This window comes from Micromesistius poutassou (assembly GCF_964030765.1).
Source record: "Micromesistius poutassou genome assembly, chromosome: 20".
NCBI lineage: Eukaryota > Metazoa > Chordata > Actinopteri > Gadiformes > Gadidae > Micromesistius > Micromesistius poutassou.
The window spans coordinates 11,150,443-11,165,408 of record NC_140290.1 but is presented as its reverse complement, the minus strand read 5'-3'; the positions used below and the strand labels follow the sequence as shown (position 1 = coordinate 11,165,408).

Genomic DNA, 14,966 nt, shown 5'->3' with positions numbered 1-14,966 from the left:
GGAACCTTAAGGTGTGTGCGTGCGTGCGTGCGTGCGTGCTTGCGTGCGTGCGTGTGTGTGGAGGGAGGGAGGTTATTAGTGAAATTAGCTGATGTTGGATTGCGGACCCCCTGGATTGCTCTCGTTGACAGGGAGGAGGAGGGAGGGGGAGGGGGAGGGGGGTGGTTTGATGTGATTACTGCATTTACAGACCTACTCCATAAGTGTAGAGCATTTCACCATGGGCATGTTGTGTGGGGCAGACACACACACAAACACACACACAAAAAGTATGTTTGTGTGTTTTAATCTGTGTGTTTAGCAGTTCATGTGTGTGTTTGGGTTTTTATTTCAGTGTGTGTGTGTGTGTCTGTTAGTCTATCAGTGTGTGTGTATGTGTGTCTGTTAGTCTATTGATGTGTGTGTGTGTGTGTGTGTGTGTGTGTGTGTGTGTGAACGTGAAGCCCAGATGGTCGATGTTGAGAGATGAAGCAGAGGTATTTTCTTCACTCATTACTCTCTCTCTCTCTCTCTCTCTCTCTCTAGCACTCCGGAGGGCATGGAGCTCACAGCATCTACAGGCACACTGTGTAGCTCCACTGCACATGCTCACTGCAACACCCACGTGTGTGCACGTGTGTGTGTGTGTGTGTGTGTGTGTGTGTGGATAGATATAGACGTCTGTGGATGTGTGTTTTAGCCGGCACAGATGTGTGTGTGTGTGTGTTTGTAAAAGGGCAAGGATATGTGTGTGTGTGTGTGTGTGTGTGTGTGTGTGTGTGTGTGTGTGTGTGTGTAAAAGGGCAAGGATGTGTGTGTGCGTGTGTGTGTGTGTGCGGACCAATATGCGAGTGCACTGACACTTTAAGCCGTCTACTATTTATATACCGCACTTTGCATAATCAGAGTGTCTACCCGTACCACTAATTAATGTTTGTTCTCACCTATAGAGCGACGGTATCATGTTAGTGCAGCCGGGGCATCTCCCCTCTCCCATTTGACACAGGTCAATGTAGTCCTCACCCGAGTCATGTGACAGAGGTGGCAGGTAATTACAATGGCCCTGATTTCCCATGGTGCTCAACAGGTGAACGAACTGTTGGCTAATTCTCACTACTGCTGGTGCCGATATTCACTTAGCAACGACTGCATATATGTGTGTGTGTGTGTAAGGAATTGTGCACATATAATTATATGTGATAGAGTTAATTTAGTGGAGCAGAGAGCGTGAGCATGGTAAATTGGCATCAAGAAATTACAGTGAGTATTGCTGAACATACAATTTTGTTGTAATAATTGAAAAAAACTAGTTTGGGCATATTTATAAGCTTTCATTTACGTTATTTCTAAGAAGAAAAAACAGCAAGATGCCCCAAAATCCCTCAGCGAGAACGACAAAACTATTTTTGTATATTTCTTTGCTGTCTTTCTTTGATCACAATCTGGCAAGTGACTCAGGAGGCAATTACAGTGCCTCCTGAGTCACTTTGTGACATCACTCATGTTGACCAATATCATCCATCTCCAGACAGAACAACTCTTTACAAGTAATTAGCTTAATTAGACCTCTGTGCCTCTATCTCCCTGTGCTCTCCAGTCTCCCCTCTGTCTCTCTCTCGTCTATCTCCCTATCTGTCTCTCCGTTTTCCCCTCTATCTCCGTCTCTGTCTCTCCTTGGGCAAAGGAACAGCACAACAGGGGGAAGGTGATCGACAGAGGCAGAAGGAGTACAGTGATTCCATTAGCATCACCCTTGATCATAAAGCAAAGTCCTTATCATCCCACGGACCACACCCACCCCTCTCCCCGTCTTAGCTCTGGCGGGAAGAGACACGGCAACAAAAACAGCACACCAACTTAGGACAAGGCTAGGCAAAGGCGCCAAGTCTACGACCCAATAACTTAAGCTAAACTGTGCTCATCACAAGCCAAGCCTAGGCATGCTTGGCATCCAAACTGGAGAGGAAAGTTAGAGTGGATTTTTAGACTCACTGAAGGCGATACAAGCTATGACATCTCTCTGTGCTGGATCACTTTTAAAGCTCGCTATTCGCCAATAAGCTGAATCCACAATGACAGCCACAAGCCGCAGCTTTTGAGACACTCTCTGTGGCCATAGCTTTGGCGCAACGCCACCCAACAAAATCATGATTATTTTCTCGTTCGGATAAGAGAATAATTACAATCTGTAAAACTGTCTGGACAGTTCCAGAGGTGACTCTCGTGGCTTACCGCAAGAGTGCGGCAAGCTCGCGCTTAATATGATAATGCAATTAGTCGCATGCATACACGCAGTGGGTGTAAACCTTCCCAGCGATAAGGTCGGCCGCTGGTACACTGTTGCTGGAGGTTCATAAGCGAAAGAGAGAGATTAATGGCGGCAGGCAAATCTCGGAGTGTGACCTTACCTTCGTAGGCAGCTTTGAAGCCCTGGCCACTGACAGCATAGTCTGAGAGGAGCCACAGCGTGAGCCTGGAGCCCGTGCTCACGATGGGCGAGGGCAACTGGAAGCCTGTTAACCTGGAGAGAGAGAGAGAGAGAGAGAGAGAGAGAGAGAGAGAGAGAGAGAGAGAGAGAAGAACGACATACAGAGTTAGTGGATAGAGATTAAATCAGTTGCCTGCAAGGTCAAGTACAAATAAAAATGAAAAAGTAACAACCCACTTTGAAACGAGCAAGTTGCTGTTCAAAAGCGTTTAGGCTTTTGAATCTTTTGAATATCAATGTGCATAATCGTCATTTCACATTATAGATTATTCATATTTTTTGCATGAAAGATGTATGAAAAAGAGAAAATGACTCAAAACTCATTAGCTTTTTCGTGATCAAAGGGAGAGATAACGAAGCAACATTAGCGAATACTAAACATCCCAGCAAACCCTGGCTGACGAAATCTTTAGGAAAGAAATACCCCCCAAAAAAATAAAGACATAACTTTCTTATTTAAGATAATTGGCAATGGCGGCGAAATTGAACTGGTAAACCTGTCTGCTCTTGTAAAGATCTGTCCCTGGCACTTCATCATGCACCACACCATCCAATCTCTTCCCCTTGAAAGATGTGCTTCATCCGAGCATAATAGTCATTCAGAGAGCCCATCGCTGTAATCGGTTTCAGCGGATTTCAATCTGAGAATCATACATTCTAATGCACTTGTTATTTCATCGCTCATACAGTACGGTTGGCAAACCAAGCCTAGCAACCCACATCTTTATGTTTGACTCGGACTCAAACCCATTTTTTAATTTAAAACTTTACAACAAACTTTTCAATGTCGCCCGTCATTTGCACTCCTCAATTCGACTCCTGCAATCTCTTAAAGTTCTGACTTTTATTGGCGCCTGTATGCTCCAGCACTGAGTAATTCACTTAATCTCTTAACACTTCCCTTCGTGTGTGTGGGGTGGGGGGGGGGGGGGGGGCAGGAGAGGTGAAACAGGGAGCGCCAAATGCACCGGAGAGAGATAAATTGGAGAAAAAAAATTAAACGCAAGGGGACTTAAATGTATGCATGATTTCACTCTTCTCGGTGACACTGTCAAGGCGGGAAATCTACTAAATGACGGTACACGTGTTCATGCAAATGGACACTCCACTGGCCACAAATTGATTTGGACGGCAGCCATCTTGTTTCAGGCAGATTAGCCACAGGGAAGGTGAATGTGGACGAAGGGCGGGAATTGTCCTCGGGACTGGCTTAACCGAGAGAGAGAGAGAGAGAGAGAGAGAGAGAGAGAGAGAGAGAGAGAGATTTTGCTGAGTAATTTTGCATAGGCACCCTCCATTTATATAAATAATATAATAATAAATAACTAATTAAACAATTGGAAAATAAGCCATTTATTTCATCATGACAAAAGATTGTTTGAATTGTATTGTAAATACGTAAATACTATTGTATTGTATAAGATTGTTTCACAATCAGCATTGTCCTTTCTGTACTCATAATTGCCCAATTATGGAATACTTGGAGAGTTATATAATGGTTTGAGAATGTTTAAAAAATGTTGAAAAACATGAACCCTATGGAAACTGACAAAATGTCCCTAAATATGTCTCCTTATAACAAAGTAAATCATGCAGCTGTTGTTGATAGTCATAGTGTTACTATGAGGTATTTTGTAATTTATATAAATACTTCTGAAGGCTCATAGTAAGTGCTGGCATGCATGTCAGTCAAGGACAATGTTTGCAAATTAAATTAAAATACAAGCACTTTATGGATGACTTTGTATGTCAGTTACTATAGAATGCCTCCTTGTTACTATAAGATTATATACTTATCAGAGTAATGTATTTGTCCTAATGTAGTGAGAATGTTGCCAAGAAAGCAACACGGTCTGGCAACAAGTAAAACAATCCAGAAAAAACAATTATGGTCTGTGTTTTCTTATGTACAAATAACATGTAATGCTAAATTGTGCAAAACGACATGCAGGGCTGACATTCATTAAAAAAAAAGATGCTTGTTTCACAGCAAATTCACAGGGGAAAAAACCAAACAGTGTTGGTGTTCAAATGGGCTGTGGCAATCCCGAGACATGACAGCCCCATGGAACAAACACCGGCCTAGGGATTTGCTGCTTCTACATACAAACAGAAAAAGATGCGAAACAGCCGGTACAACCAACAAGGGTCTGTGTTGATCAGATCCAAGACTGCCACTACAACCGGCAAGGGTCTGTGTTGAGCAAGTGCAAGACAGCCAGCAGAACCGGCAAGTGTTTTTGTCTTGAGCAGGTGCACGACAGCCAGCGCAACTGGCAAGGCTGTGTGCTGAGCAGGTGTTTTAAGTGGCTGGTAATTCCAAGGCGGGAAATGAACAAACCAGGAGGAGGCACAAAGGAGGGGGGGGGGGGGGGGGAGGGGGTGCATGCACAAACAGCACGACGACGACTCAGAATGAACCACCGGCAGCAGTTCCATTCTGCAGGGCGGAAGTGCCATGAAGGTATATCAGCCTGTAAGGAGTGTGCACTATATGTGCAAGCAAGCGTGGCTATCAGTGTGTGTGAGCGTGGGTGGGGTGTGTGAGTGTGCATGCCGGCGTGAGTGTGTGCGTGTTGGGGGGGGGCGCTGGGAGCGGAGATCTATTAAGAGGGGCTTTCCACCTGACTGACCCCAGCATCATCTCCATGAAAAAACCTCTGCTTCCAATTATCTCTCTGCTACCCCATGGGAAGGTGGCGGGCAGAGCGAGCGTGACAGAGAGACAGAGGGATGGAGAGGGAGAGCGAGAGAAATAGAGAGAGAGTTAGAAGATACTAAAGGGAAATTCAAGGTGTGTTAATGAGAAGATGTCTGCTAGATTGAGGGGGATGTGTGTGTGTGTGTGTGTGTGTGTGTGTGTGTGTGTGTGTGTGTGTGTGTGTGTGTGTGTGTGTGTGTATGGGGGGGGCGATGATGGCTGGAGATGAGCAGTGATTCAGGAGGAGGGCATTTACCTGATAATATAGCAGCCTGGATGTTCAAGTAATCATGATCAGATACGCACACACACACACACACACACACACACACACACACACACACACACACACACACACACACACACACACACACACACACACACACACACACACACACACACACACACACACACACACACAGCAAAACCAGGTTTGTGTAGAGAATAACAAAGGCATGGAGGAGTTCAGTGGAAGTGCATGCATGAATATATTTTGCGGCAGGTGTGAGTGTGAGTTTGTGTCACTTTATGATGTTCAGCCGCAAAATGAATTCCTGTTCACAGACGTGAACACGCCAGAAGACTAAATGCGCTGATTTGTTTTCCTTTAATCACATTGCCGCTGCAGCATGGGCGGGCACGGTGTGCCTGTGTTTGTGTGTGCGTGTGTCTTTGGCATGTGGAGTTGCTGACCAAGCTGATATATATATATTCCACTACGGCTGGAGCTGAAAAAAAAAGAAAGAAAAAAGGACGCAGCAGCAAGATTTTGATGAGTGAGTGGAGGCGATGTATTAGCCAATAAATGATGGGAGGGTGAGAGAAGAGGAAGATAAAAAAAGAAGAGAGTGTGTCACATGCCTGTTGTGTGTGGTTTGGGGTGTGTGTGTGTGTGTGTGTGTGTGTGTGTGTGTGTGTGTGTGTGTGTGTGTCTGTATTTCAGTGTATGTGATCGTGTGCGTGTGCGTGTGTGTGTGTGTGCACGTGGGTGTGTAAGTGTGTACGTGTGCGTGTGTGTGCGTGCGTGCATGCGTGCGTGCGTGCATGTGTGAACATATGAACGTATGTGTGTGTGCATGCGTGCGTATATGCGTGAGCGTGTGTGTGTGGGACCACCCGTACAGAGCGCGTGTCTCCGGGGCTTGTACGTCATAAAGGGTGTGTGGTTGTAACTCCTCAGTGGTCAAGGCCACTGCCTGCTTCCCGCGCCGTACGCTCGCTCTCTCTTGCTCACTGTCCAACCCATCACTCTAAACGGTGACTAACCCCCACCCTGATCACATACCAGCCGCGAGGTAGATGTGTGTGTGTGTGTGTGTGTGTGTGTGTGTGCGCACGCATGTGCGTGACTCATCCTAGCTCTTCCCTTGACCCCACCCACATGCCAGAGAAGAAGACAGAGAGAGAGAGAGAGAGAGAGAGAGAGAGACAGAGAAAAACGACAGCTCCTTAAAAAGGTTAAAAATCACACTGCATCCTCACACCAGTGATTGGATTCCAGCCGCTAATCGGAGGAACTCTCAGGAGCAATCAGACACTGGCTGGCAGCCTGGCCGCTCTCGTCCAACCCGGCTAACGCAGCGTGACACACCAGAAAACAAGGCCATGATGGGGCTCGGAGACAGCGAGTGCAGGGACCGACTGATGATATATAAAACACAAAGCTAATTACACCATGGATGCTCAACCCACAGCTACAAATGGGATGTGTGTGTGTGTGTGTGTGTGTGTGTGTGTGTGTGTGTGTGTGTGTGTGTGTGTGTGTGTGTTTGAGTTTTATTTGTTATTAGAAGCAGTTACAGTCGCAATTTCACGGATCATAAAAGAGAAAGTAAACAAGTACTATTTTTGCGTTAAATTACAGATATCTGTCAGTCTGTGCTTTCTTCCGCTAATGTTGTGGTGGTTTTATCTGTAGTCGTGCCATTTTCTGCCATTTTGAAAAGAAGGGAGTTGTTATTATTCCACTGACGACGGAGCCTGACTGGTGACTCCCACGCCTCTGCTGGTCCTCTTCAACATGAGATGACACTAGATTGTGAAAACAAAAGCGCACAAAGAAGAAAACCAAAGCGCCCATTGGTTGAATAGGACACTGCTGTCATAGGTGTGAGGCAATACTAGTAATAATAGTCTGAACCAAACACGTATAATCAGCCCCACGTATAATTAGTTAACACCATTTCTATTATCATAAATATAGCATCTTACCTTAGCTTATCCCTAGCTTATTCTATTTTTTTATCTCAGCTTACTTTATTTCCGCTTGTCCTAGTTTAGCTTGGCTTATCCCATATCATGTCATCTTGTCCACACCGGATATCACTTCCTAAATTATCTTTGAAAGCATCTTACATTATTTTTCTCTAACCTTTGCGATTAGATAAAGGCAAAGACACCATATGTCACCATAGCCAATGTGATCTTAGCGTATCTCATCTCCTCTTCCCCTTAAATACATAACCTTTGGTATCAGGACAGTAAGTAACCCAGTACCCAGGCTCTGCGTCATAGGCCAGGGCGCCACGTTCATTAATATTCACCACCACGGTGTCTCTTTGGCTGCAATGCTGTGTTGACTTTACTTAACCACGGAGGAAACACAAAAGCGCTGACTGCAAATGATAATCAACTATCGTCGCCAGCCATGAACCATGAAGTCATTATCAGACCCGCTCCCCCAGATGGAGAAGCAGAGTAGGGGGTGGGGGGTGGTGGGTGGGTGTGAGAGAGAGAGAGAGAGAGAGAGAGAGAGTGTGGAGGAGATAGTGACATTTAAAGATATATGCTAATTTGTGTGTGCGTTTATACATGTGTGTGCGTTTGTATGCATGTGTGCAAGAGTGTGTCTATACACGTGTCCATACACAATGTCCTTCAAGCTTATCTCCTGACCGATTCCTGATGCTATTGGGCAACATTGTATGTAGCTCAATAAGGTGATGGCATTGCTCACATGCAACCTCGACTTGTGAAGAAAAGAAAGGACAACAATCTGAAAAGCCGTTACTACGTAATTTTACTTGATGCTGAAATGTATATGTGTGTGTGTGTGTGTGTGTGTGTGTGTGTGTGTGTGTGTGTGCGCTAAATCAAGCTAAAGCAACCTTTCGGTTTTCAACGTCTCACAAGCAAAATACTAGCATTGAAGGTGGTAGGGCGGGATATATTAGACGGCGGCCAATGAAAATGAAGATCCATGTTAATGACATTGCTGACTGACATTGCTGACAGACGTCAGCTCTGCTCATTCACGGGCACTAAAAAAAAACTGCAGGGGTGATTAGCGTGTGTTTGCTGTGCATAATAGCTAAACTCATCACCAGCTGGAAAGAGAGAGTGTGTGTGTGTGTGTGTGTGTGTGTGTGTGTGTGTGTGTGTGTGTGTGTGTGTGTGTGTGTGTGCGTGCGTGAGACTACCATTGGGAAGTTATGAAAAAAAAAGATTTTCAGCAGCATTGACACAAATTATACCTCTATGGTCATCCATTACAGTCAATTATACAGTTATTGTCTATACGTGGTTCATAAAAGGTCACTCTGGCTCACACACACACACACACACGCACACACTAACTACCTAAATAGCTTCCACTGCAGTATCTACCATTCAGGAAGTGAGGTACACAGTTAGCTTCGTCTCCGGTCCATTAATTTAACAGTCACAATTTTATTTCCCTGATGTTGTATCTGCATCTCTGCAGCACCCTCGCACTCTCTAAATAAACCATCTCTGGAAGAACACTGAATGCACTGAATGTGATGACCACTTCCATACAAGGTGTTATTCATGAGACAGCATACACCGCATGCCTAAGTAAACTTAAAGTGGCTCATCTCAAAGATCTCCTTTTGGTTTGTCTTTGGTGGCACCTATTGGGAAAAAAAAGTAAGCCACTACACTCACAAGTGATTTGAAGAGCGAGTCTGTTGTGGTAGCTCTGCCAAACCCTTCCTGGCGGAACGACCACTGCTGGGTGATGGAAAATGCATCGCTAACTGCGTTTGTGATTTGAACGCACAGCGGAAAAGTTGTCACAGACACTTGGTTCTTAATATGCATAATGATGGAAACGCAATGACTTATAGCAGTTGGCAATAGGCTCCTTATTCCATCGTGCTACCTAATTCGGAGATGGATAGCGACTTAAATGGCATTTATTTCACTTTGGACCTCTAGAAGATTACAACTTTAAACATTCTCCCGGGGCACTCTAAGCCACATTGAGAGCAGGCCATTCAAAAGTACAAACATGTCCACGGTCACAACATATTTGCCAGTTCTTACAGGAGCATGGGAGGAGCCACACTGCAAAGGGGAGGTGCAGCGTCTGGGAGAAGCTAAGGAACAGCTGGGATATGCTGTCAAATTTATTTTAGAAAGGGAAAGCATGGGCCAAGCATACACATACACGTGTGTTCTCTTCAAGCTAGGCTAAGTTTTCTTTCACGTCATGAATTGTTAATGCAACCTTTAGCTGAAAAATTATATTAAAAATGCATGCATGCACACAAACATGCACGCACATGCACAAACACACCGATAACATTATGTATCCTTGTTAATTACAAGAAGTGTGAGGCTATTAAAAGAACGATAGACAATAAAAGACTATTAAAAAGTGTCAACAATAGAAAGGCAAATTGTAAAATAGGAAAAGAAAGATGTAGACAGTAGGAGAGGCCATTACCATACACGGTTATGGATATAAAAGGAAGATAGAGGAGAAAAAAGAGACACACGGAGGAAGGGAGGAACGGAGGGAGATAGAGTGGTGGAAAAGACGAATGGGCACATTCATTATGATTCGAAAAACCACGAACGGAACTTCCTCAGAAAATAAGTAGATCCTGACCACTGCTGATCATTCAATAGATAATTCTCTCTCTCTCTCTCTCTCTCTCTCTCTCTCTCTCTCTCTCTCTCTCTCTCTCTCTCTCTCTCTCTCTCTCTCTCTCTCTCTCTCTCTCTCTCTCTCTCTCATGGGATTCAAAGTGGCGTGTGGGGGTGTAAGAATCATTTCCCCACTCTAATAAACTTCAACATGTGTCCACTCAAATACCAGAACATCCATTCAGACCCATCAACCCGTCGTCTCTTCACAAATGATCCAACTGATGAAACCTCTCTATATACGCACACTTCATCACATCACAGCTCATCAGCAGTGCATCGTAACACCACGCTCCCATCACATCCCAAAGACCAGGGTTAGCCCAAAGTCACAAATCATATGAATATTTTAAAATGAACATGTTTATGTCATATATATATATATATATATATATATATACACACATATATACATACATACATATATATTAAAAAATATATATATTGTATATACTTATATATACTTAAAAAACGAATTCCCTTTCGCTGCTCATTGAGTTATTCTCCACTCGTGTTTTCAATTAATTTCTTTTTTGCCGGCAAATCATTTTGCACAAAATCACGAATGCCTTCAATTTCAATTTCATGCAATGAAAAGAAAACGAGTGCAATCGCAGGGATTGCATTTTTTTTATTTAATTGCTCGAGTTCAAATTATAATGGGAAAAAGCCACGGGGGCGCCTAGTCAACATCAACAGGTGCCTAATTAGAAGGCCGGTTAAAGCGTGGCCGTTTAATGGATACGCTGTGTGTAAGTATCAGTGTGTATTGGGTTTGTTTATGTCTGTGTGCGTGTGGGTGACTAGGGGGAATCCACATCCCTTGCGAGAAAGGTGTTTCAACGACATCAGCGTTACGAGGGCGTAGAGGTTTACAGTCAGTTGGCCTATAAATGCACACATTCCGTCTTACGGTTTGAGGTCTCCCCTCACAAGCGATGTAGAAATACACGGGCACGTGTGTGTGTGTGTGCGCGTGTGTGCGTGCGTGTGTGTGTGCTGTAGCTAGGCTTCCACATGCAAAGTGAGGACCAGACATGTGACGACTTTGGATAGAATCATCAAGCAGAGTATCCTGCGGTGATGGATGGATGTCTGAGGCCTTCATCTGCAGAGATATACATCACCATGGGGACGTCAATCGCGGTGGAACCGTGTGTGCAATTCCCGTGCTAGTTTCACGCTGTCACTGCTACCGCTGTGGGTGAGATGTACTCCCTGATTGACAGGAACACACACACCCCCGCACACTCACACGCACCCACAAACACAACACACACATGGGAGGGTGAAAGGGACTGACTTATGTTTTTCTTGATCCTGTTAACATGGCTTTGTCTATATTTTGACAAACGTGAAGGCTTTCAACAGACACTAGACCAGAACAAGGTTCAGGCAAGAAGATCTAGCAATCCTTCACTCGTTGTCTTTCTATTCCAGCGCTTTTACACACACACACACACACACACACACACACACACACACACACACACACACACACACACACACACACACACACACACACACACACACACACACACACACACACACACGTAAGCACACTCTTTGTGAGCTGTGGAAGAGCTTGCCAGGGATATTGCAAATAGGCTAACTGACCTTCTGCTATTATGCAAGCGTGAGCTGTGACTCTGCACACACCACCTATGTCCATCTCCATTGTATATCTTTCTCTCCTTGCCTTTCACATTATTTCCATAATAGCATCTTAAACACACACAGACAGACAGACAGACAGGCATGCAGACACACAGACAGACAAGCTACAACAAACTATCTCTCTTTCAGACACGCACACAACTACACGGCACACTCTTTTATGCAAACACAACCCCTATGTCACCCTCTCTCCCTCTCTCTCAGACACACATTTCCTCTCTCAGCCCCACTCTGTCTAGAAGCAGTCCATAGTGTGAAACTCCCTCACTGAGTGCCGTGTTCCTGCCTACTCCCAACATCCACGCTTCACCGCTCACTATTTAGGTCCTGCTCTGCCCTCGGCACAAAATCTGTCCCTGTCAACCACTTATCCAAACTCTTCCCCATCACTCCATGCCTCAGCCCACCCCCCCCCCCCCTCCCCCCCCCCGACCCAGTCTGGCCCCACCCCAAGCCCCCTGTCCACTGTTTACTGCCAGGCTACTGCATCGTCTACCGCCCCCCCCCCCACCCCCACACCCCTGTCCAACCCCCCCCAAGCAACAGGTTTGGTCAGCAGTCACATGTCAATGCCCGGAGAAGAAGTATTGTGGGGATACATGCACACGTGCACGTGCGAGGACACTTTCGCAAGTGCACATGCACAAACACACTCACACACAAACACACACGCAAGCATGTGCACACGCACAGACCCACACATGCACAAACACTTGCATGTGCACACACACACACACACACACACATTCACCCACACTTGCAAGTGCACACACACACACACACACACACACACACACACGACTGTAGCTGCCATACAGCCACAGGAAAAAGGGATTTTCATGTAGGCAACGAGCACCATACAATACCAATGCATTAACATAGTCTGTAAACCATGATGTGTTCTTGATAAGCAAACAAAATGAAAAAGAGATAAGACAGATTTTAACAAACACCATCAGGACACACTGAATGTGGTTCATTCCTTGGGAAGGAAAAATGTGCAGGACATCAAAAATAAAGAGTTACATCATTTTTTGATACTTGAGATTAAAAGGAAATATCCCAACATTTGCTTCTGGCATACAATCACACATAAAATATTGATCAGATTCGGCAAACAGGGCACGGGAGAGAAGCAACAAAATGGAGATTGTTCCAGAAGGAGATAAGATATTAAAAGTTGGGGGGAAAAGGAAATGAGAGCCAAGGAGAATTTGGAGGGAGGAGAGCGAGAGAGATGGAGAGAAAATTACTGTTGACATGGAAATGGGGGACGGGGGGAGGGGGGGGGGGGAGCAGAGTGATCACATGGATATTTGTCGTGTAAGTAATTGTGTAGGTTTGTATCTGTGTGTGTCTGTGTGTGTGTGTGTGTGTGTGTGTGTGTGTGTCTGTGTGTGTGTACTGCTACCAAAGATGATTTGTTTTCTGATTTATTTTTTAGCTTCCATTTCCATGCTCATCGAGTCATAAAACAGAAGTCTAATATTTAACAGCGTTTCTCAGGTGGAGCAGCCTTCACTTTCAGGTGGAGAGGGAAATTAAATTCCCAATACACGCAGGAAAACAAACTGCAGGAACGCCTGACTCGCTCCCATGTAGTGAAACCTTGAAACTCGTAGCCCCCTCTACCCATTCAGGGCCACCATTTCTGTTTCTTAACCCTTGCACTATTCTCTCTCTCTCTCTCTGCCTCTACATGCCTCTCTTCCACCATCTCTCCATCTTCACCCTCTCTCTTTCCCTGTTGTCTTTCTCTCCCTCTTTGCCTCTCTGTCTCTTTATATCTTTCATATCTCATCTGTCGCTACCTCACCCTCTCTCTCTCCTTCTGTACCTCTGTCTCTCTCCCCTTCCCTCTCTGTATTGCCATCTATCCAAGCCCCATCGTTCTATCCCCATCTATTTCTTCCCATCTCATCCAGCTCTCCCTATCTTCTCTTCCTATCTCTATCTCTCAAGTTATCTATTCATCCACTTTCTTTTTTTTCTCTCCGTCCGTCCCACCGGAACATCTCTACCGAAGGGAAGCCAGAGGGTGTGAATATGGAGAAGCGCTACGCAATGCCGGTAAATACAGGAGATCCGATTCCCTTTTTGATCCCCCCTGTTCTCTCTCTCTCTCTCTCTCTCTCTCCCTGTTAGGCGAGGTGGATGGGACCGATGCAGAGTCAGTAACAAAAGCCCTCCTGGGAATATTGCTATCTGCTCGCCTCTCCGTCATGCCGGTCTACCGTGAGAATCTGAATTGTGTTTGCCAACTTTAAAGTCAGCCCGGCCCACAGCGAGCCAGACGTGTGTGTGTGTGTGTGTGTGTGTGTGTGTGTGTGTGTATCTACATCCGATCAGACGTATTGAAAGTGTTACCACAAAGGTCAGCCTGCAGGGAAGTAAATACTGACAATGCTACGGTAATCAGGCGCATTCATTCAGGGCTAATGTGCCTTTATGGATCTCCATTGCTTTCGTTATGGTGTTTTACAATCAAATCAGCTTCTAATGCCGCGATGAGAGCAAACAAAAGAGCTCTCAATGCCAATACAAAATGCCAAATAGTATCGTTTTCGTAATTGCTTCAATTAATTCCCCAAAATGTTAAACTATTCTCATGATTCTGAGGTGCCTCAAAACCTCTTAACATTTAAAAAAGGTCTACTGCCCTATTAGGATTGACAATTGCATTAACACCATTACTATCCTTCTAACACTACCCTTAACACACATCACCTAATAACACTATGATAAGTGTTTTAACATTACCCTTAGCCTATCATCTATGGTATTATAATCACTTTGACTAGCCTGGTAACACTACCTTAACTTATCATCACAGGCATTAATAACACTATGCCTAGCCTGTTAACACCACCCATAGCCTATCATCGCTAGCATTATTAGCACTATCATTAGCCTGTTAACACTATCATTAGCCTATCATCTCTAGCATAATTAACACTAGCCAGTTATTACCCATATACATTGCATTATAAAGACTAGCAGCCATAAGCCAATAAGCATTATTTAAACTAGCACTAGACAATTACACTAATAACAATGCCAAAACAGTTGCCATTGTTAAGAAACATCTATACTAGGTGGTGCCAGTCTAAAACACAGTTAGAAATGTACTATACAGTTGTGCCAAAATCATTTCATAAATAGAAACTTTGTCCTTTGTTTGTTCAAATCTTCCACCCCAACAGACAGAAAACAGTCCATAGTTTGTTG

General features: G+C 44.7%; 1 protein-coding gene across 1 annotated transcript in view; it reads right to left on the bottom strand.

Annotated features, from left to right (window-relative positions):
- csmd2 (CUB and Sushi multiple domains 2) overlaps positions 1-14,966 on the bottom strand; it is a gene marked incomplete at its 5' end in the record, with an annotated part of 216,943 nt that overhangs the window by 185,964 nt on the left and 16,013 nt on the right. The window contains 1 exon segment of the mRNA XM_084484866.1: positions 2,388-2,500. Coding sequence (XP_084340992.1) covers positions 2,388-2,500 — 113 coding nt within the window.